This window comes from Empidonax traillii, unplaced genomic scaffold (genome assembly GCF_003031625.1).
Source record: "Empidonax traillii isolate 1590-97213 ecotype Southwest subspecies unplaced genomic scaffold, ASM303162v1 scaffold187:size1931383, whole genome shotgun sequence".
Lineage (NCBI taxonomy): Eukaryota > Metazoa > Chordata > Aves > Passeriformes > Tyrannidae > Empidonax > Empidonax traillii.
Window position 1 is genome coordinate 1,902,783 of NW_020955380.1, and position 22,239 is coordinate 1,925,021.

The following is a 22,239-nucleotide window of genomic DNA, read 5'->3' on the forward strand; positions in this document are numbered from 1 at the left end:
GACAGGAACTGTCAGACAGTCAACCATCCATGCGGTGTTGTCAGGGGAAGGAGGAATAACACTCAAAGTGTGTGCAGTTCTTACTGGAGAAGTGAGGCAAGGATGTAAAGGACACAAAATTCCACAAAAACTACATGCCAGAATACCTGCAGCAACATATTTAACCATAAGGGTGAACAGCTGCATGTCTGTGCTGATAACAAGCCACAGTCAAATGCAGCAGACTATTAACCACTGTCAAAACACACCTGGGCAAGCACTGCTTGGAAAATACAAAGATTTATTTCGATTTCTAATACAGGACTTGACAAAGTTTACAAAACCTGACTGAGGGAAATCCCTGTCTGCCGTCTGGGAATAGTTCAAGAAGTGGCACAGTATTTAAATTCCAAATGTGAATTTGCCTTTTAACATCTTTTCTGCTTGAGATTAGCTGTTCTTTATTTCAGAATAGCTGAGAGCAGAAGCTCGAGGCATTCACAGGATGGTTGCAACAGTGCATTGCCAAGTCACTTCAGCCATTCCAGGGAAAACTGTGCCTAAGATCCAGCTCTAATATACAGGGACAGCAACCTTTAACATGTTACACAAACATACTGAAAAACGAGACATTGGGGTCATTCAGATAATGAAAATGCAAAAGAAAAGCCAAACAAGTTTTATCTCAGCTTGGAAAGAACAGCATCAGTAAAGGAAGTTACCACAGCAGTCAGAGTTGCCAACAAAACCAGGCCAAAATGAAAAAAAAAAAACCCAACATCTGGCAATACCAGGAAAACTGAGTGCCTGGAAGAACAGCCACACTGGCTTACAGGAGCTCATCAGCTCTGTTCTGGGAAGCTGTTTTCAACCACAACTCGTAATTGCACATCTCCAACTCTTCACATCCTACAGCAACAACGGAGACCCTGCAATGACTGCCCCTCTCTACCTGCCTGGGGACACAACTCCACACACAACCTGCACTGAGCTCTCCAAACCCACACACCTGCCACACAAAACTGGGGTACAAAACTACAGCCTTCAAGTGCTTTTTAAAAAAGTCTGGCAATTTTTCTGAATATCCATTTTTTTATGCAGTTCAACAGGCAACCATAAACTTCGTGGCCTCGTTTTAGCATCACATTTTTGTTTCTTTTTTTTTCCCCTGAAATTATTTTTAGGTGATGAAGCAGGTGGAGAGTTTCAAGCAGAAAGCACTAGTTTTGGCTACAAGCTCAAAGAACCTGTTTCAAAGGTAAAAGTTAGTCGACCAATTATAGCTGAGTAGGTACCTGTCTCATATAGCAACAGCTAAATTCAAGATTTAGTTCAGTTAACTATTTCCCAGCATTTAAACTACCCATAAACAATAATTCCTAATTAGCCTAAGTTAGTCTAATTTCTCAGGCTGAAGTCAACTACAACAAATGCTAAAAAAAAAAAATAAGAAAAAAATGACCAACAATAGTTTTCTTACATGTTGTGGTTCTCAAAAATAAAGTATAACATAAGTGATAGTTGGTGCAAAGGGGACGCAAGTAAAACCCAAAAATAGACAACTAAATATCGTGATTCCATTTGCATACATCTCTTATTGCCACAAAAATTTTTAAAGAAATTATATAAAAATAGAAGATGTGCCATTTTTATATATAGATGCACCATTTATATACTGCAGCAGTACCTGGTTGAGACCAGACTGCTGAATTTTGCTTCCTTTAGGAGGTGTTCTTAGCATTCCCCTGTTTTCTTCCAAAGCAGGAAGGGCCTGGGAATTACAACACTGCTCTTAAAGATCCTTTTCTGTCGTGCATTATGAAAAAAATTGAAGCCAAAAAAAATTAGAAAACCGAGGAGGGAAAAAATCCAGGCTAGGAGACAAAACAGAACAGAGCTAGACAATGGATTTGGCAAGATGGGACCAAGGAAGCAAAAGAAGAAAACAAAGTGGGAGGGAGGCTGAAAAGAAGGAATAATAGAGAGGGAAACCAGAGTTAGCTGGTTGAGAATGGAGGGAAAAAGAGGTAAGATGTAGGAATAGAGATTCCAAGAGCAGTTGGTAGACTGGAGAACAAAGAGTGAGCTGGGAAAAGCCTGAAACTGGACTGGAGGGGATTACAACTGAGAGAAACGAGAACAAGGGGAGTGAGAGAACAGCATTAAGGCAGAACCAGTCCATGGAACAGTGGGCTGCTGTCAAAACAGGCCCTGTCAGCATCAGCCCCACCTATTTACTGCCTCAGATTGGCAGCAGACATTGTGACGTTGCAGGACAAGCCAAACAGGAAAACTGAAAGCTGAAGGTGTCATGGGGGGACAAGGTTGGGTCACCCCCCACCCTCCAGCTCCTTTTTCAACCAAATGATCCTGTGGCTTCAAGAGTTGACAGACACAAGGTCAAGGGATGAGACGTGGAAGGAGAGGCTCAGCAGAAAGCACTGCTTGATTTACTGACATCTTTTATCACTCCTGGAAATTGTGTGCCCTCATGAACACTGGTGCAGTGTGGAAAAGGAGCAGGGTAGTGAAGAGACAGGGACAAGACAGCAGGGCTCCAGCCAGGATGAAGTCAAGTCTGCCACCACTTCACCACATTCCTTCCCAGTGTGACTGTGAAGTTCCAACACACTCCTGCTGTCGCAAAAAAACTCATGAATAAAAACAGGGCAATTTCCTCTTCTAAATCCCTGAGAGCAATCAGCTACTCTTCTCAGTTACACCACCACCTTTAGTAGGTTTATATGGAAATTTCCGAGCCTCTGAGTTAAAAAATATTCAGTTTTCAGTACAGACTCCTGAAGCCTGAGGTAACTCAACAGATCTTTCTCTTCACTCAGCTTTTGGCCTTCCCTCTCCCTCCTCAAAAAATAACACAAAACAAAAGAAATCACTTAGAGAACAGGATTAAGTCAATTACCCAGAAATAATAGATTTGTTCCCAGAACAGCCTGCTAGCAGAATTCAGGGGAATATACTGCACACAAATAACTTGCTCATTAATCATGTTACCACAAGAAGTTGATATACTCCAGAATAAAAAATATAGCATTTATTCATAAACCTAAGTTTTAGTATGTCAATTTTCTTTAGCCATTGCACAAATAACCTATTCCAGGTTTTTAAACTACATTCTATTGTTTTCAAACATCAGTGAAATAAATCCTGATACAAAGAGAAATGGAATGGGGAGCTGAGAGAACCAGAAACAGGCAAATGCTAGAGAGGGGTTCTGGATGTGCACTTTATTACTCACCCACCCTGCACATCTGCAACTCACATGCATTAAAATGCAATAGCTGAGATTACATTCTTATACCTTTCCCTGAAGCAAACAATTTCAAACAGCTATAAAACACATTATAACCCAAGAACTCTTTCTGTTTAATATGAATTTAAAATCCTTTCAGGCCTTAAAAATTATATGCATTTCATCTTCTCTCCAGGATACAGATAAGGGACTGGAAGGGTTTAGGTTGGGCTAAGGGTGCCTGGCACAGCAAAAACAATAATTTACAGGAAAACTCAGTACTGCATTTCATATCCCACATCCCACACAAGGAACTTCCCTGGAGCAAACAATTCCAGCTTACCTTGACACAAACTTGCTCACACCAGAATCCTCTCCAGATTCCATTATAATGTTGAGATTAGTGACAACAGAAGACACCTTCTCTTTGCTCTAGATTGGAGAAGTAACAATGAACTATTTTAGAAATTCCTCTAGGAAGGAAAAAAATATAGATGTCTATCTGCATATAAAATAGAGGCATTTACATATACTTTTTTCTAAGTGCTATAGTTCTTAAAATATTAATTTTTTTTAAACTATAGCTTGTATGTGTGGACAGTTCCCTTCATGTCAACAGGAGTAGTATTAACAACACAAGGCTTTTGGAATAACACCTGAATTTGGCAGCATAGACAAAATATATATATAAAAGAACATTCATCAGCTTCCTTTCATGTCAAGTTCACTTCTTTAAGATTCTTCTCATTTTCCAACACAGCCCCTAGCTGCCACATATAACAGAAAAATCAAATATAAGGTTTGATCTGTTAGTTTTCCTTTTTTTTTTTTCATTATTTTTTTTAAAGCCTATAGTTTTGCCTCAAATTCCTGTCCCTTTTTACAATAATAACTGCTGCTCAGGAATGTGTGCATGATAATAAAAACAAAATTATTCTAAATTAAAAATATATAACAACCTGTTAAAAAGGAGAAAAGAAGGTCAGAGATTAGAAAGAAAGCCACAAATTAAGTCAGTGCTGTTTTTCTGTGCATCCTTGAACACACCAGAGTAATGGATTAGGTAACAGTGAATGAAAAAGCTTAAAAATCAGGGTTTGAAGAACACAGCAAATGCTTCACTGGAAACTGGAGACTTGGTACTTTATTTTTCTTGTACCCAGTCACTACAAGCAAATGGGAGTGGCAATGGGAAACCAGCCAAGCTGGAGTTAAATGCACCCACACCTCAGCCATCTGCACTGGCTGGACAGCAGCGCTGCCAACACTGCCAGCACTAAAGAGGGGAAAAGCAAACCAAGGCACTACAAAGATTAGTGGATTGACTCAGTGACACCAGGGAAAATCATTTTAGGGTCAGAGCAGAAGGTTCACCACGTGCCTTGGGGAGGAGCTGGTTTCTCAAGGAGTGGGTCACTAACACGCCCCAAAACGCCACCTTGGGGCCAAACAAAAAGATTTAAAAGGAAAGCTCTTGTTCTGGCACATTTTCAAGCTCGTTGTACATGTCTTCTCCTAATCCCATGGAGCTGAGTTAACTGTATTGTAACTTGACTACTAGAACAAACAGCTACAGGTAACAGTGTGAAAGAAACCAAAAACTGTTCATGACTTGCTGCTGCAAACCAAGGTACCTGATACCTGCTGGGCATCTCCTAAAATCAGCTGTCACCAGCTGTTTGAAACAGCAAGTGCACTTCTTGACTCGGCTATGTAACACCACAAATAAACCCCAAAACTTATGTATTATGGCCCAGTTAAAAACTGTACTCTTCACTGGTGTCTGCTCAAGCAATTAACCATTTTCCACAACATCTCCATCACCCACACCACACAAATGCACAAAAACAGTGGCAATCCAAACTTCAGGTGAACTGATCCAGTTCAATATGCAACGCAGACGGTGTAAATTAGAGCTGGCCACGTGCTTATACGAGAGAAAAATAATTCATCAAAAAGTGATCTCAAAATTACGCTTTTTCAAGTGGGTTTTAAAAAAAATTTCTGTTCACCGGGTATTCCTTATCTCCCTCTGGTGACCTCAGCGCTCGTGTAGCCCAGACTGCGGGTATTGGGCAGCCAAATGCTGCCACACAGTGGTGCGATGGCTTTAAGTGACACCAACGCCGTTAACACTAAATTAACACCCCATTCCTCCTCTGAGCTCCGCTGACGCCACGAGATGTCGTCGTCCTGCAGGAGATGCAGCTGAGAGAGGGACCAACATCTCACCAAGCCCCGTGCCTGGTGCAGGCTGTTTCTGTGCTCAAAGATGAGTTTTAGACAAGCAAATGGTCCAGTGGCATCTCAAGGACCGCGAGTTTCAAGTCTCGCTTGGACCTCAGAGGTTGAAGAACAACCTCTGTCAGCTGAAGTCCTGAAGTTTCAAGTGATGCAATCCACGAGTGACTATTAAATAATCAATTTCCAAATTCATAATATGATTTTTCTTAAGATGAGGAACGGCACCTTGACATAACAAGGCAGTTTATTGTCAGTCCAGTCAAATTCAAATGACATTTGTCCATTTGAAGTTTTTTTGTTTGTTTGGTAGTTGCCTTTTTTTTTTTTTTTTTAACATACATTGATCCTTACCTGCATTTCTTGAAGCTGGAATTCCAGTTGAAAAGACAGGGAGTAACAATTCCCAGACAACCTGTGCTTCTGCACTGTTCTGTCTCTAGCTGTTATGAAATAGAAGTTAAAAAAATAATCCATTAAAATTCTTCTCCACTATTACTGCATTTCTTCCCTCAGTCATATTTAAAGTACCAACTGATACCAGCCATCATATCAAGAATTAAACCTGTTTAAAGAAACCCAACAGATTTCCCAGTTCTCTGTCACTTTCCCACTATGCAAAGCACAATATTTACTCAAACTGTTTTGTCAATAAAGAAAATCTCATTGTATTTCAAAATAATTGTCTCTCTGCTAACACTGGAAGTAGAATTACAACATAGGTTTGCAGATGTAATGAACTACACCAATATTCTCAGTGCAGAAAAGGGCACCAAACTCCTTACTTTTTTCCACTGTTTTCTTGGAATGACTTGTGAACTGCAAACCAGTAAGTTTCATCAAAAATGACAGATCTGCTTCTAGACTTTCAAGTTGAGCTTTCAGGTCTGACGGAGATTGATGTCCCTGGGATTCTCCCTGTGTTTTTCTTTGGAACGATTTCCTAGAATGGAAAAAGAAAAAAAAATAATCAAAAGGGCCAAAGGGCTGGACAGGAGGACATGTTTTGTCACATCAGTACAAGTAATATAATAAAATAATAAATATAATATAATAAAAATAAGAGGCAACTGAAATGTGATCTGATGGTTCCCAGACCAAGATCACTTTTCAAGGAGTCAAATCTCAGTTGGATTATATCGCTGGGAACAGCAAACTATTCAGATTTACATCAACACTTCCTGTTCACTGCCAGGTAGGCACAGCCTTTATTACAAATCTGGAGGTGCAAATGTCCATTTCAAGGAACATCCAATAAAAATGAGCTGAGATGCCTTTACTCATCCAAATGCCTTATTTTGTCCATGGATTATACACTTACTATTAAATATCACTTAAATAACGGAATTTAAAAGCCACAAGTGGTACTTCTTTAGCACATAACGAGTCACACCTCCATCTTTTTTTCCCAAATAAACACACCCTGAGCTGTTTCACGGGGCACAATGGAAATGTGGCCTTTGCAGTCAACAGCTCTGCAGGGCTCCCACAGTAACACCCCTGACATCATGCTCTGACTGCTTTTTAAAGGACAAAGAAAGCAAAACCCTAAAAACCACCAACAGAAAGCAGCAAAAATCGATCAAATATTTTTTTTTTTCCCTATATAGCTCATTTTCTAAACAAAATCAGCACTGTAAAAATAAGGGAAGTCCTAACACAGAAGCAAAAGCTTATCCCAAACAATTCTGGCAAAGAAGCACTATTAATGCAATGTGTGAAAAAAGGCATACATTGACTTCAGTATCTCCTCCTCAGAAAAAAAGGTGGACTCTTGCTGGATATCTTCATATTTTTCTGTCAGTAGTTTTATTTCTTCTTCCAGTGCCTGGATTTCAGCTTCATAAACTTGACAAACGTTGTCGTCCATTTCTCAGAACCAGTGTTACTCCACAAAACAAAATAATTATACTTCTCAGGAACAAACAAACAAACAGAATTAATTTTTTAAAAAATGCAAATGTAACATTAGGCAATTGTTTCTCCTACCCCTCTACTTAAAATGAAACAAATTAATTAAAACATTATCTTTTTTGAAAACTGCAAGACTGGTCCATACAGGTTTTAAACATGCCAGGTAGCTCTGACACCTACAGTAATTTATACCTCCATAAAGAACTCTGTTTGCTATGGAAGATTAAACTAATATTTGAACCTTGATCCTTAGGAACCAACTCAGCTAAAAGCACCAGCAACAGGAAAAATCAGCCCTTTGGCTCCCAGGTATCGGCAGGGATGTGACAAAGAATAAATCTCTGACTTTACACAGGGGAAAAAAAAAAAAGGAGAGTTTTCTTCAAAACAAAATTTTCTTCAAAAAAAAATTTTGATTTTTTTGCATTGATTCCTCAAAGAATTAATTAATTGAATCCAGTCAAAGCCAAAATAATTTTAAGACACAGATCACTGCACAGCCTCTGAAGACAAAGTTAAATTAAGAAGATAATGAGGTGAAAGGCTTTAAGGATCTTTTTAACTCATCATGACTTGATCCAGGAGCAGATGGAGCTGGTTTAAATTTGCTGCTCTACAGGTAAAACCCAGCCCTAATCAGACCTAAAAATGGGATGCAGCTGTGACCAATTCACCCAACACTGACGAGGTGAGAGGAGGCACAGCTGCCCCCGACACGGCAGCACCACCTGCCTTGTGATTAAACACCAGCAAAGAGGCACAAACTGCAACCACGTTTCACGAATAATTCAAAATAAATAAACCTCAATTTCCAGAGATGATAATAATAATAATAATAATAATAATAATAATAATAATAATAATAATAATAAATAATAATCTGACATCGAGGCCAGACCTGACACATTCAGAGGACTGCAGAGGATATTATGCAGCTCAGCACCGATGTATTAATAGTTTCAACCAGGAAAAAAACAAAAAACCAAAAAAACACAAGTTGACTTCACGTGTTTTTAAACCATCCCTATTGCACCTGCAAGATCCACACTAAAGTTGTTCAATAAAAAGGGATGAGGGGAGAGCAGGATTTGGTTTGTTTATTTCATAAGAAACACCGTCTGAATAAGACTTACGAGAAAGCAACATTAAAAAATGTTTTGCATTAAAAAACTCAGTGAGTAAAGAAAGATTATGCAACTAAAGAATCGCCAAGACTGTAGCTAATCATAACTGACTCTGAAATGTTGAAGCAATTTTATGCATTAAATGACAACATATAAGTTCTCAACTCTAAATGCACCCTATTAATTTCGGGGGATTTTTTTTTTTTTTTTCAAATTGGATACAGTGAGGAAAGTTATAGTGGTAATAAAGATCACGGTGGGAAAAAAGAAAAAAAACCTTCCAGGAGCCAGAACTCCCCCCAGTTTTGCTGACCCCTCTTTTCGCAGCAATAACAAGACACACAAAGCGCTTTTCACATTTCTACGTACCTGCCCGGCTCCGGGAGGGGTCGGCAGGACCCGGGAGAGGAGGGAGGAGGAGTCGGGATGGGACCCGAACCCGGACCCGGACCCGAACCCAGACCCGGACCCGGACCCGGACCCGAACGCGGCCGTGAGGGAGGAGCGAAGCGCTCGGACCCGCCGCGCCTTTCGAACCGCGCGCCCGGGGCTCTACCACAGCTGCTGCCCCAGCGGGGGGGGGGGAGACGGGCACCGGCCACGCCTCCCTCCCCGCTCCTTCTGAAAGGACAGAGCCGCTGGAGACGCAGCTCCAGAGTTCCGTGTAAGAGACGAAAGGGAAAAGCGTTACGTTGAAGGCGGTTCGCCCTTTTTGTGTTAATTTCCGCTGGAGTATTTGAGGAAAGCACCCCCGGCTTTTTCTCCCGCTTGGTTACGCCCCAAGCGAGCGCTCTTAAAGGGCCCAGCCCGCGTGTCCCCAGCACAAGGCGGCCGGCCGGGAACATGAACCTCTCCGAGCGCGGCTGCACAAGGAGGCGGAACCCTTCAGTGCCGCGCGAGGGCCGGGAAGGGGCGCTGGGGGGAAGGTGAATGGAGCGGCGCCGCGGGGAGCGCACATGGCGGCGGTGAGGGCAGCGCGGGGGGAGCCCCGGGGGGCGGCGGGGCCGGGACCGGACCCCTCGTGGCTTCCGCGTTAGCCCCCCAGTGTCACTGAGCTGCTCTTGTCTCCCCGCAGGAAAGCAGAGTGTGTGGATACTCTGATTTCTCGGCATGGACCAGGAACGGGTGTCCAAACGTTTGTACGTCGGGGGGCTTGGCCACACGGTGTCCAAGGCTGAACTGGAAGAAAGGTTTGGCAAGTTCGGGCGTGTTTTGGATGCGGAGATTATTACCAGAAAAGATGATCAGGGTAATGGTTTTACTTCATCCTTTGTGAGTTCGTTGCTTTTCGCTTTGAAGCGTGAAATAGAATGTTTGCTCCAGAGGCACTTTAATATTCAGGAAATAGCGTCATCTTCAGTTTTAAAGGGAACAGTGAAATGACATGAAATTAACTGGATGTTTCTCATTGATCAGGGAACCCCATGAAGACTTTTGCTTATGTCAGCGTCAGCATTTCTGATGCAGATCTTAGGAAGTGTAAGTACATCTTGTTTTTCTTTTACTTATTTACATTTTGGAGCCAAGTTGCATTACTGATAATGCATCTACTGTTGTCACATCAGTGTGTGGTCAATGCAGAGCTTGTTTCAAGCTGTTGTTTTATTAATTCCACTTTTAAACTGCAGTTTTACGGGTACCTTTCAGGTACAGCCTTTAACCAGGTGAGCAGTGAGGTGTAAGATCGTGCTAAAGAACCTCAGCCTGGCACAGAAGGAGGTGTAGTGAAGTCTGGGCTGTGCTTTTTTAATGTAGAAAATACTCATTTACCATCTCTTGTCTTTGCAGGCATGTCAGTTCTAAATAAGACAAAATGGAAAGGAGGGACACTGCAAATTGAGCCGGCCAAAGAAAGCTTTTTGCACAGGTAAAAAAAAAAAAATCAGGCTTTAAAAATATATATTGTTGCTCAATCTTTTTCTGTTTATCTGTTAATATCATGATAGAAACATTACATGTTATTTCGTCTTCTGCACTCCCATGTTTTCAGTTCTGATGGGCAGTGGTGGAGCATTGATGCACATTTGATGCTGCAATGTGATTTGGATCCTCATTCCCTTATAGGGAATGCCAAGATGTTAATTCCTTGAGCTGTGAGGGGCTGCTGTGCTGTGGGAGGGGGTCCCTGTCAGCTCTAATTTAGCACGTGGGCTTTGGCTCAGCACTTCTTCTCAGGCAGGATGTACCTTTTGGTGCAGGCTTGCCATGGAGAGGGAGGAGGCAAAGCTACAGAAAGAAAAGCCACAGAGGAACAACCAGACCTGCCTGTTGGAATCACTAAAGAAGACTGGAATTGTGGACTTCCACATGAAGGCAGTGCCAGGTACAGAGGTGCCAGAGCACAAGGTATGGTGGGGTAGGTGGGTGAGAGGGTTAAACCAGCAGAAAGCAAGCCCAGTGCATCTAAATTTATGCCAAATCTCTATGCCTTGTGTAAAGAAAATTATTAAGGGTGACAGTCCAAGCTGTGAAAAAAATAAGCTGAAGAAATAGCTCATGTGGAGACAAGGAGAAGGCTCCTGTCCTTCTTTGTAATGGCTGGAAATAATCCTGATCCCACTGTCCTCTCTCCTCGTGTTAAATTAGGAAGTGCTTTCTTCCTCATATATCTTGGGAATTTACATAAGTGGATAGTATAATATATGTTCAAGTCACCCTTAAAAGTTTGTAAAGAGGATATGTGATTTATTTTTAGACAACACAGAATTGTTTTGGAGGGATTTTTGGTTTCTGGTGGGAAAGGGGAAGAGAGCAAAATAATAGTGATTCTGTCTGTGTAGTTGCCACTGTTAATTCTTAAACCAGAATCCATATGTTAAAAATAGTAGCTGTAAAGAAAGTTAATTCTTTATTATCACTCTCTGTTTGCAGGCTGTAGAAATTTGGTTTTTTGGTAGGTTTTAGTTTTTGTTTTTGAGAAGGAAGCTGGCTGAGGTGCACAGTGTGGTTATATCTCACTTAACAGAGTAGACAAAAGAGAATTGGTCACAGGTGTTTCTATATTAATGGTTTTGTTATCCAAGAATAAACATCTTATTCTATTGCAGGGTTACTTCCACTCTTTTTTTGTTTAACACTGATTATTTTTCTTTTCTTTCAGAAGTGGGTTGTTGGTAAATTCGGCAGAGTCTTGCCTGTCCTGCACCTCAGGAATCAGCAAAAAAATAAAATATCCTTTTCTTATTTGTTTGAACTCAGGCACAATTCCCTTCCTTCTTTTGTCATATGGAGAAACAGTTGCTGAACAGTCTTAACCTTGACTGCTATGTCAGACTTCATTTACTGAATCCCCCCAGTAAATCTTGCAATAATCTGTGTGGTTTGGATGAGTTTCTTTCACTGCAAATCAGTTGCTTAAAGGCATCAGATTAAAAAGACTCCTTGTTGTCCTTTCACACAGAATTCAGCCCCTTCCTAAAGACTTGACTCTGCTTGCTGGAGGGATCCTGTTGTTTTGCTGCCTTAACTCAGCCCAACATTGTGAAGTACGACCCCTCCAAGTACTGCCATAACCTGAGGAAGCTGGAGCCAGACCTGGCACAGGCAGCTCCCGTGTCCCAGCTCACCTGGCACTTGGAAGGGAGAGGTGACAGTGCCCACGGGAAGCGACCAGCAGAGTCCCCTGGGATGAAGAAACCCCCTAAAAAACTGAGGCAGCTGGGCAGGGAGGCCCCGAGGGGAGCAGCAGTTGTGTCCTCTGGGTGCCACCCAAACCACACCAGCTCAGCACGGCTCGGTCACAGAGCAAAGCCCAAAGCCAGTGAGGAGCCTGAACTGCCTCCATCGAGGAGTCTGGACAGTAAAACACCAGGGAGAGGTTTATTGTCAGATCAGAGCAGTGTTAATGGAGTTGCAGCTCAGAGCAGCACCAGTGGTTCTGACAGTGAGGTTGATTCTGAAGAGGAGATCAGAGCAATGGTCAAGAAAGAGATGGAAAAACAGCAAGCTAGGAATGTTGAGATGGAAAGTGACCCCTTGGAAGTTGTTGGGGATGATTTTGGATTAAAATACAGCAGTCACTGGTCCTTAAGCAATCCAGATGCCATGAAGAAAGCTATCAAAGGAAGCTGCAAAGAGACTGTGGAACATGATAATGGTTATGATTCAGCAGATACGGATGAAATTATTGCTGAAAGTAAAACTCCAGATCCAAACAGCAGCAAAACTACAACTTCAGAAGATTCTAAACAGCTGGAGGTGAAAAATAAAGAAAAATTAGCTAACAAAAAAAGCAGTTTGGTAAATGACTCCTCACTGAAAACTCGAAATGTAAAAGAAGAACACACTGAAAGAAAGGGGAAAACTAAAAAATCCAAAACTGCTGCCTCACAGAGTTCAGCAGAGACAAGTGATAGTGAGAGCTCTGACTCAGAGTCTGAGCAAGGGGAGTCTGAAATCAGTTCTGATTATGAGTCCATGATGCAAAACTGTTACCGCTTAGACCTTTCCTTAGATGACTTGAGAGCATTGGCTGCCAAAAGCACTGGGACACCTGCAGAGGAATCAGATGGTGCACAGAGTTCTGGTCTGTCCAGTGCTGAAGAAAATCCTAAGGGAAGTGTAAATAAACCTAAACTTTCTAATTTTCACCCTGCAGTTAAAAAAAAAGGCATCTGTCCTGAAGATGTGCTGGCTGATATTTTAGCAGGGGAGGAGAACGACGAGAGCTCCAAGGGAGAAAATAATTCACGCTTGAAGTATCGGCCCTTCAGGGGAATGGGGTCCCTTTGTGTAAAAGAGGCAACTAAGGACAGCACTGGGTTAAAGAAGGGGTCTGTGGGAAGTTTAGGACTAGGAGCTTGTGCATCTTATTCTGGGGAGGAGTCATCTAAAAGACAACCCAGGAACCATCCACTGTGTTCACCTGAAGCCAGCAGTAAAGAGAGACAAAATGTGCCTTGTGAGCAGCACGAGGCACTGTCAGGTGCTGCCTCCTCAGCAGAGCAGAGGCACCACCCTGTTCCCAGGCCACATTCACAAGGGAAAAACAAAGGTGGGAGTTCTTTGCAAGCCCAGAGTTCAGAGCAGGGAGCTGCCCATGCCAGCCCTGCTCAGAGTGACAGCGGGAGCAGTGACGGGGACACCAACGCTGCAGGGGCCCAGAAACAGGTGAAACGGCAACAGAAGAGCCCAAAACTGCTTTCCAAAAAACTGAAGAGGAATGCAAGCAATAAAAATGCAGAATGTGAAGCTAGCGAATGTGAGAATGGGAAGGCAAGCCTGCTGGAAGAGAAAGAGCTTTATGTTCGTGCTGCTGCCTCAAAGGAACCTACGACAGATAAACAGGTGCAGGACAACCAGAGGAGGCTGGCAGCTCTGGAGGAGAGGCACAGGGAGAGAGAACTGCAGAAGAAACTCATCAAAGGAGCTCTTTCAAAACTGGTAATTACACTCAGAGCTTCTATCTGAATAGCCCCCAGTGCAAGGGAAAGGGTTAATGCTACCTGTGGAGTAAGATTTTTAAAAAATCGTGTTTTAGATTTCCTGAGACACGTCCAGTTTGAGTGTGCAATGCCTAATCCCTGGAATGCCTGTAGAGCTGCAAGAGGAATAGCAGGTGTCATGGAAATGCCTTTTAGATACTTCTGTGTGACTGCAGCGAGTGTTTGCTGTGTTTGACTTGCCATTTCCCCCTTTCCTAGGACAGCCAGGCAGCGGGGAGGCACAAACACATCGTATTCGATTCAGATGTGGAAGATGAGGCTGCAGTGGGTGAGACGTTGAAAAAAGATGCAAGTTTGGGAAATATGCATGGACAAGTAAGTGTTATTAGGAAAAAGACCTGTATGACTGTGCCTTTTATTCTGAAAACTGTGTTTTATCGTAGTGAAGTGTCAGAAAAAAATAGGTAAGTTTTGAATTAACGTGAATGATTCCCCTTTTTGTAACATCAGACGGGTTTGAAAGAACTGTCCATCTGATAAAGCTTGAGAGCTTGGGGAATTTGTGAGGAGGTTGAGATTTGTATAAAAGATGTTCTAACTTTAAAGGAAAAGAATGCTTGTGCAGTTAGTTTTGAAATTGCTCAGCTTTTAGTCAAAGGAAAGTGAAGAGTTTTGGCTTAAGCAGAACTACTCTGCTCTTTCCAGCAGTGGAAAACAATCTGTGCTAATGCAGTACCTTGTTTTTAAAGTGATGCTTTGTGGGGCTTCTTCTTTACTCTTATTTAGCAGATTCTTCAGGGTTTTACTACCATGGTTTCAGTCCAATTAAATACTTTTTTTTTTTTTCTGGAATAGAACTTCTTGTATATCACACTTCTTAGTCACATCTCTGCTAAAGCTTTAAACCACTGGATTTGCTTTTGTTGGGTTTTTTCCTCATAAAGGTAGTAAGATTGGGGCCATTCTCATTATTGAATTAGCCATTGATATTTTTAAATTGGTCTCCCTTCACATAATCAGGGAGATTTTTATACTTAACTATCTCATATTGTAAAACCTGAGTTACCCTTTAGGTGGGAATTCTGCCTGTGGTAAAACTTCATAGTCATGATTATAAACCAAGAATGGCACAAGGTGTGTATGCAAGGTAAGATTTGAAGCATGTGGATCAGTGAGTTGGTTGTGCAGGAAATCTACTTTCTCAGGTAAACTGGAAAGCACACGAACAAAGCTGGTACTGATTTGTACTCTCAGAGCTACATAAACAGCTCATTCCTCTTGTTTTTTGTTTTTTCTTTTTGTTTAACAAAGGATAAATCTGCTCCCAAACCTTCAGGGAAACTGTTTGACAGCAGTGAGGACGAGCAGGACGAGACGGACGAGGAGCGATTCAAAATTAAGCCCCAGTTTGAAGGCAAAGCTGGGGAAAAAGTGAGTGAACCCTTTGCTGGAACTGAGTTCTCCTTCCTCTAAGTCTCTGTGAATTCTGTTCTTCAGAAGGACATAACTTCTAGGCTTGTATGACTGCTGATTATGATTGTTATGAACTTACAATAGAGTTCCCTTAAACAGAGGAAAGAGCAGCCATGGAGGAGATAACATGTGGTGTCATCTTTGTATACAAAGAAATTTCTGAAAAAGGCCTCAAGAGCTAAAGGTCATTAGCATGTTACCATTAATTACAGTAAAAAAAAAACAAACAGTTATAGAAGGTTGCTGATTTCCTCCTCCAGTGCTTAAGATCATCTGTCTCTTTTGTTCAGCTGCTGAGGCTGCAGTCCCGATTTGGCACCGACGAAAGGTTCCGCATGGACGCTCGATTCCTGGAGAGTGACAGCGAGGAGGAAGGTAAACCTGCCCAGATTTCCTGGGGGTAATAGAACCACGTCAAGAGCTTCAGCTTTTGAGGCAGCTTATGGAGTACTTTTGTCTCTTTGGTGATTCTGTAAAGGAAACAACCCAGCTCTGCTGTGGCTCTGCCCAGTAAATACCGGTGGATGAGTCTTCTTAAAGGCATATGTTGCAAAAGTATTTGTGACAGCTGAATGAGGGGTATGTGGCTAATCAATCAACTTTTGATAATGGCTTTTAGTTCAGCGTTATATCAGTTTTATGCACATGGAAAAACAGGGTAAGTGGTGACTTAGTCAAATCCCCTTTTTGACCATTACATTGATTTGAACTGCTTTGTAGCCATCCTGCAGTCCATGGCAGATTTGGCAGCCTTAGAAAGGTTTATTTTTGCCTAGTCTGGTACTCCCTTTATTGCTTTAAAGTGATCTTCTCGAGAGCATCAGTCAGGGGCAGAGTAATTGCACAGTTATGTGATACAAGCAGGGAACAAGTTAAATAACTGATCCGAGTTCCACATGAAATAGATACCCATGACTGTTCTAATCAAAGATTTTCGACAGTGCGACGGACAAGGTCTCTTAGTAGCTTTAAGATAAACAAAGTGATGTGTTGATAGATGTGAGCTCCTCTAGTCCTGTAGTGATATTATGCATCAAATATTACAGGCTTAAGAGAGAAAATGTATTTATTGTTCTCTTGCAGAGACAAAGAGCTTGAAGGCAGATGAGGAAGATGAGCTTGCTGCAGAGAAAAAGAAAAATCTGCAAATACTGGGAAGCCTCTTGAACATCAACCTGGAACAGCCTAAGCCAAATAAAACAGCCACAAGTGCCAAGAAATTCAAGTATGAACCATCTACCATCAGCAAAGGAGTTGTAGGGAGGCTTAATTTTTGCCACTGTTTCCTAAATTAAAATTTTCCCCCAAATGGCTGAGAAAAATAATTCCTTCCTTGTGTGTATCTGAAGTCAGGATTTAATGCACTTTCTCAGTCACTGACTGGCAGGTATTTTCTAAATGCCAGTTGGATTTTGGAGGTTTTTTGGTAAAGAAGTCAATGTGAATTTGGATCCTACTGTGAAGGTTTGGGGTAGCTTTCAGGTGAACCTTCAGGATGTCTCATGGCTTTTCCTTTCTGTTTTCACAGAGATATTAATGCCCTCCGTTACGATCCCACGAGAGAGGACCACGCAGTTTTTGAGAAGAAGCCAAGTGCTGCAGAAAAGGAGAGGTAATTGTGCAGCTTGGTAACTATAGCTGTGATGTTTCTCCTGTGGAGAGATGGTTTTAGCAACAGACTGAGTTTGAAACTGTGCACACTGCTCTTGTTTTTTCTTAGTTCCCTCTGTGATTGCTAAAATCAAGATGCAATAGGAATTGTGAACACTAAACTCAGCATGTAATGTCATCTTTTCTTGCTGGTCCATCTACTCTCTGCATTCCATTTTCTGTCCTCACTGAAGGTGAGAAAGGTCAAGTCATGGACTTTTAAGATTTGCAAATCTGTCAGAGAAGCATGTTAGCTCTTAACATTTCTCCTGCCAGAATAGAAATCTGTCCTAAACATCATCATTTAGTATCACCTACTCAGTGAAAAGTCAATTAAGGTAGTGGGTCATTAAAAAGGAGGATTGTTCCTGCCTTTAGAATCAAACCTCAGATGTTTCCCTCCCCACTGCTTACCCCTAAAAGTGATCTCCTCATCAATGTGCTTGGAGAAGTTTAGGAAAACATTAAGAGCAAGGCAGGCTCTTAGGGAATCTTTTAAAAACAGATGTGTTGTGTTGCTACCTTTGAACAATCTCATTTCAGTAAAGTTAAAAGGAAGAAGAAGAAGGAGGAGAGTGAGAAACCACCTCAAGTGTCTGAGAAAATCTATTACGATATTGCTGCTGATCTAAAAGACTTGTTCGGATCCTCAAAGAACAAATCAGAGAAAAAGGAGGAAATACCCTGGGACAAAGATGATGCAGAGGACTCTGCCTCACCTGACCCTTTGGGACCTGCCTGTGGGAATGACGCAGCTGAGGAGCTGGGTGGCTTCAAGTTTTCCTTCTTTGGAGACACGGAGAAGTCGAGCGTCAAGGAAGGTAAGAGTGGAACAGGCCCATCAGTGCCACTTGCAGTGGATCAGTTTTGTCAGGCACTGCAGAGGAATATGGGGCACAGAAACTCCCAATCCAGGGGGTTCTCAGAGGCACAAGTCAGTAATGAAGCAGAATCAGTATGATCCCCTCTTACACTTGCTAAGATGGAGGTTGGGTTTGCATCCTGGGAATCCTGAAAGGGGTGTTTGGAGAAAGAACAATTGTTTAATTGGTTCTTTGAACAGTGAGGGAAGAGCTTGTTGTCATCCACTAAAGATCTCAAACAGGGGAAAAGGTGATCTATAAGTCAAATAAAATTTATTGTTTACTTAATTTTATTATTGTACCTTTAGAAAGTTGAAACTGAGTGACATGTGATTATTGGGGTGTCCTAAACTAAGATCAAATTGTTATGCAATCAAGATTAAATCAAGTGAGTTAGTAAGGTAGGAAATATATTTTTAAAAAAAAACCACACACAAAAAACCAAGTCCCTCATATTTTTGCTGACTTCATTGTCTTCTGAATGCAGTAAAAAGGTTTCAGAATACATAAGAGATCCCTAGAGCAAAGTGGAAAATACCTGAGCAGAGATGCAGTTCAGAAAACCTGGGAGAGGAGGTTTCTGTCCTTAAATCTGCCTTTTCCTACTTGGAAGTAGGAATTTTTACTGGCAAGTAGAGGAATAATCTGATTTCTATTTTTTTAATTGTAATATTATTGCAGAACCCTACGTACTTGAAACAATAAAACCTGTAAAAGTCACATGGCAAGAAGATCCACGTTTCCAGGACAGCAGTTCTGAGGGTGATGATGAACCAGAGGCATCAGAAGGCGAAAAGGACCAAGAAATGCAAGTTACAGTTGTATTTGTTGTCTACTTGGTTGTAGTACTTTGATGCTGTGAGAATGTTAATGGCAGCACTCAGGTTATGGGAAACTGAGATGTTCATTCCACACCTCTGAGCAGTGGAAGTTGTCTTGGGACAAATGCCTTGCTGCACAGAGTGTAACGGTCAAAAATCCCACCAGCCCATCCGATGTGATGTTGAGCTTCTGTTTGAACACTTGAGGAATTAACTGGGTGATTTTGGTTTGACCCAAACCAATTTTGGTTTGGCTAAAACTCAAAGACATTAAGTTTTGTTTTAAAAAATGTTTGTTTGTTTGTGTTTTATAGAAAGCATAATTTGGTTACTGTGGAGTAATGCTCTTCCATGCATTCCCTTTCTCTGAAGCTTTAACTTGTGTTAATGGAATTTGACAGTAACTTTTGTGATGGTAAAATTCCCCTCTGTTTGTCCAGGTTTATTTCTTTACCACATAGAGAAAGTACAAGATTTTTCTTCTTCTCCAAAGATGATGAACGACTGAGAGGTACAACAGAACTTATTCACTTTCACTCTTTTTTTTTTTTTCCTTTTTTTTTCCTTTTTTTTTTTAACTCATACTGAAACTCAGTGAGGAAAAAATACTGCCTGGTTATTTGTTTTGTAACACAGATGAGAGGTTTAAGAAAAAAAAAATTAAATTGCAAATTTCCACCATTACTTGTGGTCTGAACTGTGGTAGAATGCCATGAGAAAGTCCAGGTAGAATAAATGCTGAATATCTGTCTTGCTTTCCTTTTTTTTTTTCAGATAATTGCCCAATATGTGGCTGATCTTTCAGGGCTTACCAAAAAAAAAAAAAAAATCCCTTGACAAGTTATCTGGACATTTTGGATCCTTTCAGGCATATATATGATCTTTAGCTTTCTTCTGTCTTTCTGGTGTTACTGTTAGGAATGCTGAATATTCTCATGAGCCACTTATGCCCACGTGGTTCTCGATCCTAATTAATCTGGGTTTTTTTCATACGGTTACAGTGAGTTTTTTATTTAAAACCAAACAAAACATCACCCCCTCCCCCCCCAAAAAAATTCACGGACCACAAAAACAATTGCTTGTGATGTTTTATGCACTAAATTATCAGACAGCCTTCAATAATGTTTGTTTCTTGAGATTATGAATGATAGACCTTCTGACTTTCCTGCTGTGTTGCTCATGAGTTTTACAAACAGCAGCATATTCCGAAGTGTTTAACCACATTAATTTGTTCTTCTTTGTGCAGAGGGCCCCAAGTTATTCTGTAGATCAGTAGATCTCAGTGAAGAAAAAGATGGTTGGGAAGACAGACGTAGGTTATTGCTTGAGGTGAGTCTTTGACAGCTGTGGCTGAAAGCTGAGTGTGAGGAGGGAACAAGGCTGCTTATTTTGCATGAGAAATTAATTCAGGACCTCCAGAAAGGCTTGACATTTTGTAATTACCAAGGAACTAAACTTTTTCAGTATAAAAGTGTGTATAACACCATGTTAGGATGTCCAATCAGGTAAAATTACTGAATCTCTGTTGTACAGGACCAGTTACTTAACTGTATGTAAAAAATGTGTTTGAGACAAATAGGTAAATTCAGAGACTTATATTATTCATTATTAATTTTTTCTTACTATTTCAAATATTTTCAGGAATGCCGGAAGAAGCACAAGGATGCCAAAAGGAAAGTGAAAGTGAAACAATAAATATTTTTTACTTTACTGATCAGAAATGTTGCATGTTCCATCTTTGAAGAAGCTGCAAAACAGTGTTACTTTCAAAATACTTCCAGAAATCTAATAGAAAATAATAATTTTGGCAAAAAACTACTGAGACTTTGTTTCTACATAGGAACATGTTTATTCTGTCAGTTCAGTGTTTGTACCAAGGTCTGGGGTTTTGTATATGTGTGTACATAGATATATATATAAAAATATAAATATACATATGGTTTAAATGTGACTTGCTGCTTTCTAGGATTTTTGATAATTAGATCATGTAACAAAGGCATTCTGCTGTGTCCTCTGTCCCCAGTGCTGAACAGGGATGAGAAAGAGCAGATAGCTCTGTGTCTATAAGACTATATAACTTGTATTCTGCCTAATACAACAGAGATCATATTTCAGATTCATTTACAAATATTCGGAATGTGTTATTTGTAGGGTCAGAGTGTCTCAGAAGTTAATGAAAAGACATACATAACAAGGCAGACTTATGAAATGGATAATTTGTTCACAGAGCTGATTTTTTACTTTTTTACTGAGTTTGTATATTAATAACTATAGAGGACCGGTGTTGTATGCTTGGTATTGAATGAATATTTATAAGTTATGTCCACCTAGCCCCTCTGCTGCAGGGGGTCTGCTGGAGCAGGCAGGCTCTGCCAAGCCTACCCTGGAAACCCCTGCTAGGCCGAGGGGCACCTGGGTGCTTTTCTGGTCTGGGCACAGGTAAGAGGTAATTTTAAGAGATACTAATGTGTTTAAATATAATATTAGTAATACTGTCCACACAGCATTGACTTTAAGGTGGTGGGCAAATTACTCTTTATACAATTGTTCAAATAGAGTAGCATTGGCCATTCCAGTTCCATGTTTGAAAATGGATTCTGTTCCAGAAGTGCAAGAGGATCTTAGATCACTGCAGACTTGGCTGTAACTGCCTGCCTGTGCTGCCACGGCCACCTGAGGGAGCAGGAAAGCAGCTGAGAGCACCTGTACTAGTGCAGGAGTTACTCCTTCCCAAGTGCAGGACCCTCTGCTTGCTGTTCTGCAACCTCAGGAGGTCCGTCTGTGCCAGTGCTTGAGCCTGCCCAGGACTCGCCCCACGGCCGCAGAGTCTTGTGGTGCCTCAGCCGATCCTCCCAGTGCCCAGGTCTCCTCAGCAAACGTGCTGAGGGTGCTCTCCGTCCCTTGCGCCAGCTCACTGGGCAAAGGAGACTGACCCCAGCAGTGAGCCCCGCGCTCACAACCCTCTGAGCTCGGCCATTCAGCCAACTCTCAACCCACTCAGTGCCCACTCATCTAAGCCACACTTCCCCAGCTGCCTGTGAGGCTGTTCTGGGAGGCAGGGTCAAAAGTCTTGCTGAAGCCATGGCAGACAACAGCCACTGCTCTCCCCTCATCTACCCAGCCAGTCACTCCAGCACAGAAGGCTAGAGATGGGTCAAGCAGGATTTTCCCTTCCTTTTATTCTACAGGCTTCGAGATGACACGCAGCATGAGGTGTTCTGTCTCCGTTCTGGGGATGGAGGTGACACTGATGGGCCTGTCAATTCCCGGGTCCTTCTTGCTGCCCTTTTTGAAGACTGGAGGGATGTGGGCTTTGCTGCATCCTCAGGCACTTCTGCTGGGGAATCAGCGTCCCTGAAGTGCTGTCAGTGTTCGCCATGCCAGGGGCAGGAGCAGAGATTTGCCTTGGCCAGGGCCGGAGCCCTGGAGTGGCACTGCCTGAACACACTTTTTGTGCAACAGTGGCTGCCCAAGAGTCCTCGGTGGCTGCCCCAGGGCCTGGCGTTTGACCCTGTGCTTGCTGCAGCAGCCGCCGCCCCG

At 41.8% G+C, this 22,239-nt stretch overlaps 2 protein-coding genes across 4 annotated transcripts in view; one reads left to right on the top strand and one right to left on the bottom strand.

The window, feature by feature from the left end:
- The window catches only part of CENPP (centromere protein P), a 118,761-nt gene extending 111,421 nt beyond the window's left edge, over nt 1-7,340 (bottom strand). Inside the window, exons 1-4 of the mRNA XM_027886456.1 lie at nt 7,204-7,340; nt 6,256-6,413; nt 5,825-5,913; nt 3,573-3,661 (exon numbers count right to left, since the gene is read on the bottom strand). Of these exons, the coding sequence (XP_027742257.1) occupies nt 3,573-3,661; nt 5,825-5,913; nt 6,256-6,413; nt 7,204-7,340 (473 nt within the window). The remainder of the gene's footprint in view (nt 1-3,572; nt 3,662-5,824; nt 5,914-6,255; nt 6,414-7,203) is intronic.
- A 2,121-nt stretch (nt 7,341-9,461) lies between these two features.
- Nucleotides 9,462-20,630, top strand: NOL8 (nucleolar protein 8). 3 transcript variants are annotated; one of them, XM_027886443.1, is made up of 17 exons: nt 9,462-9,473; nt 9,584-9,757; nt 9,925-9,987; nt 10,297-10,375; nt 10,707-10,854; nt 11,609-11,677; nt 11,986-13,890; nt 14,151-14,267; nt 15,204-15,323; nt 15,656-15,740; nt 16,446-16,590; nt 16,894-16,977; nt 17,559-17,836; nt 18,560-18,686; nt 19,140-19,210; nt 19,946-20,028; nt 20,341-20,630. In XM_027886443.1, the coding sequence occupies exons 2-17, from the start codon at nt 9,619-9,621 to the stop codon at nt 20,392-20,394; spliced, it is 3,567 nt and encodes a 1,188-aa protein (XP_027742244.1). In that variant the 5' UTR covers nt 9,462-9,473; nt 9,584-9,618; the 3' UTR covers nt 20,395-20,630. The 3 variants fall into 3 exon arrangements, with proteins under 3 accessions (XP_027742244.1, XP_027742245.1, XP_027742247.1); XM_027886444.1 differs by having other exon boundaries at nt 16,449-16,590; XM_027886446.1 differs by having other exon boundaries at nt 11,612-11,677.
- Nucleotides 20,631-22,239: the final 1,609 nt, after the last annotated feature.

Coding starts and splice junctions, on each gene's coding strand:
- NOL8 (XM_027886443.1), top strand. CDS start 9,619: ATGGACCAGGAACGGGTGTCCAAACGTTTGTACGTCGGGGGGCTTGGC. Junction 10,855..11,608: donor CAGAGGTGCCAGAGCACAAG/GTATGGTGGGGT, acceptor CTTTTCTTTCAG/AAGTGGGTTGTTGGTAAATT. Junction 11,678..11,985: donor GGAATCAGCAAAAAAATAAA/ATATCCTTTTCT, acceptor ACTCAGCCCAAC/ATTGTGAAGTACGACCCCTC.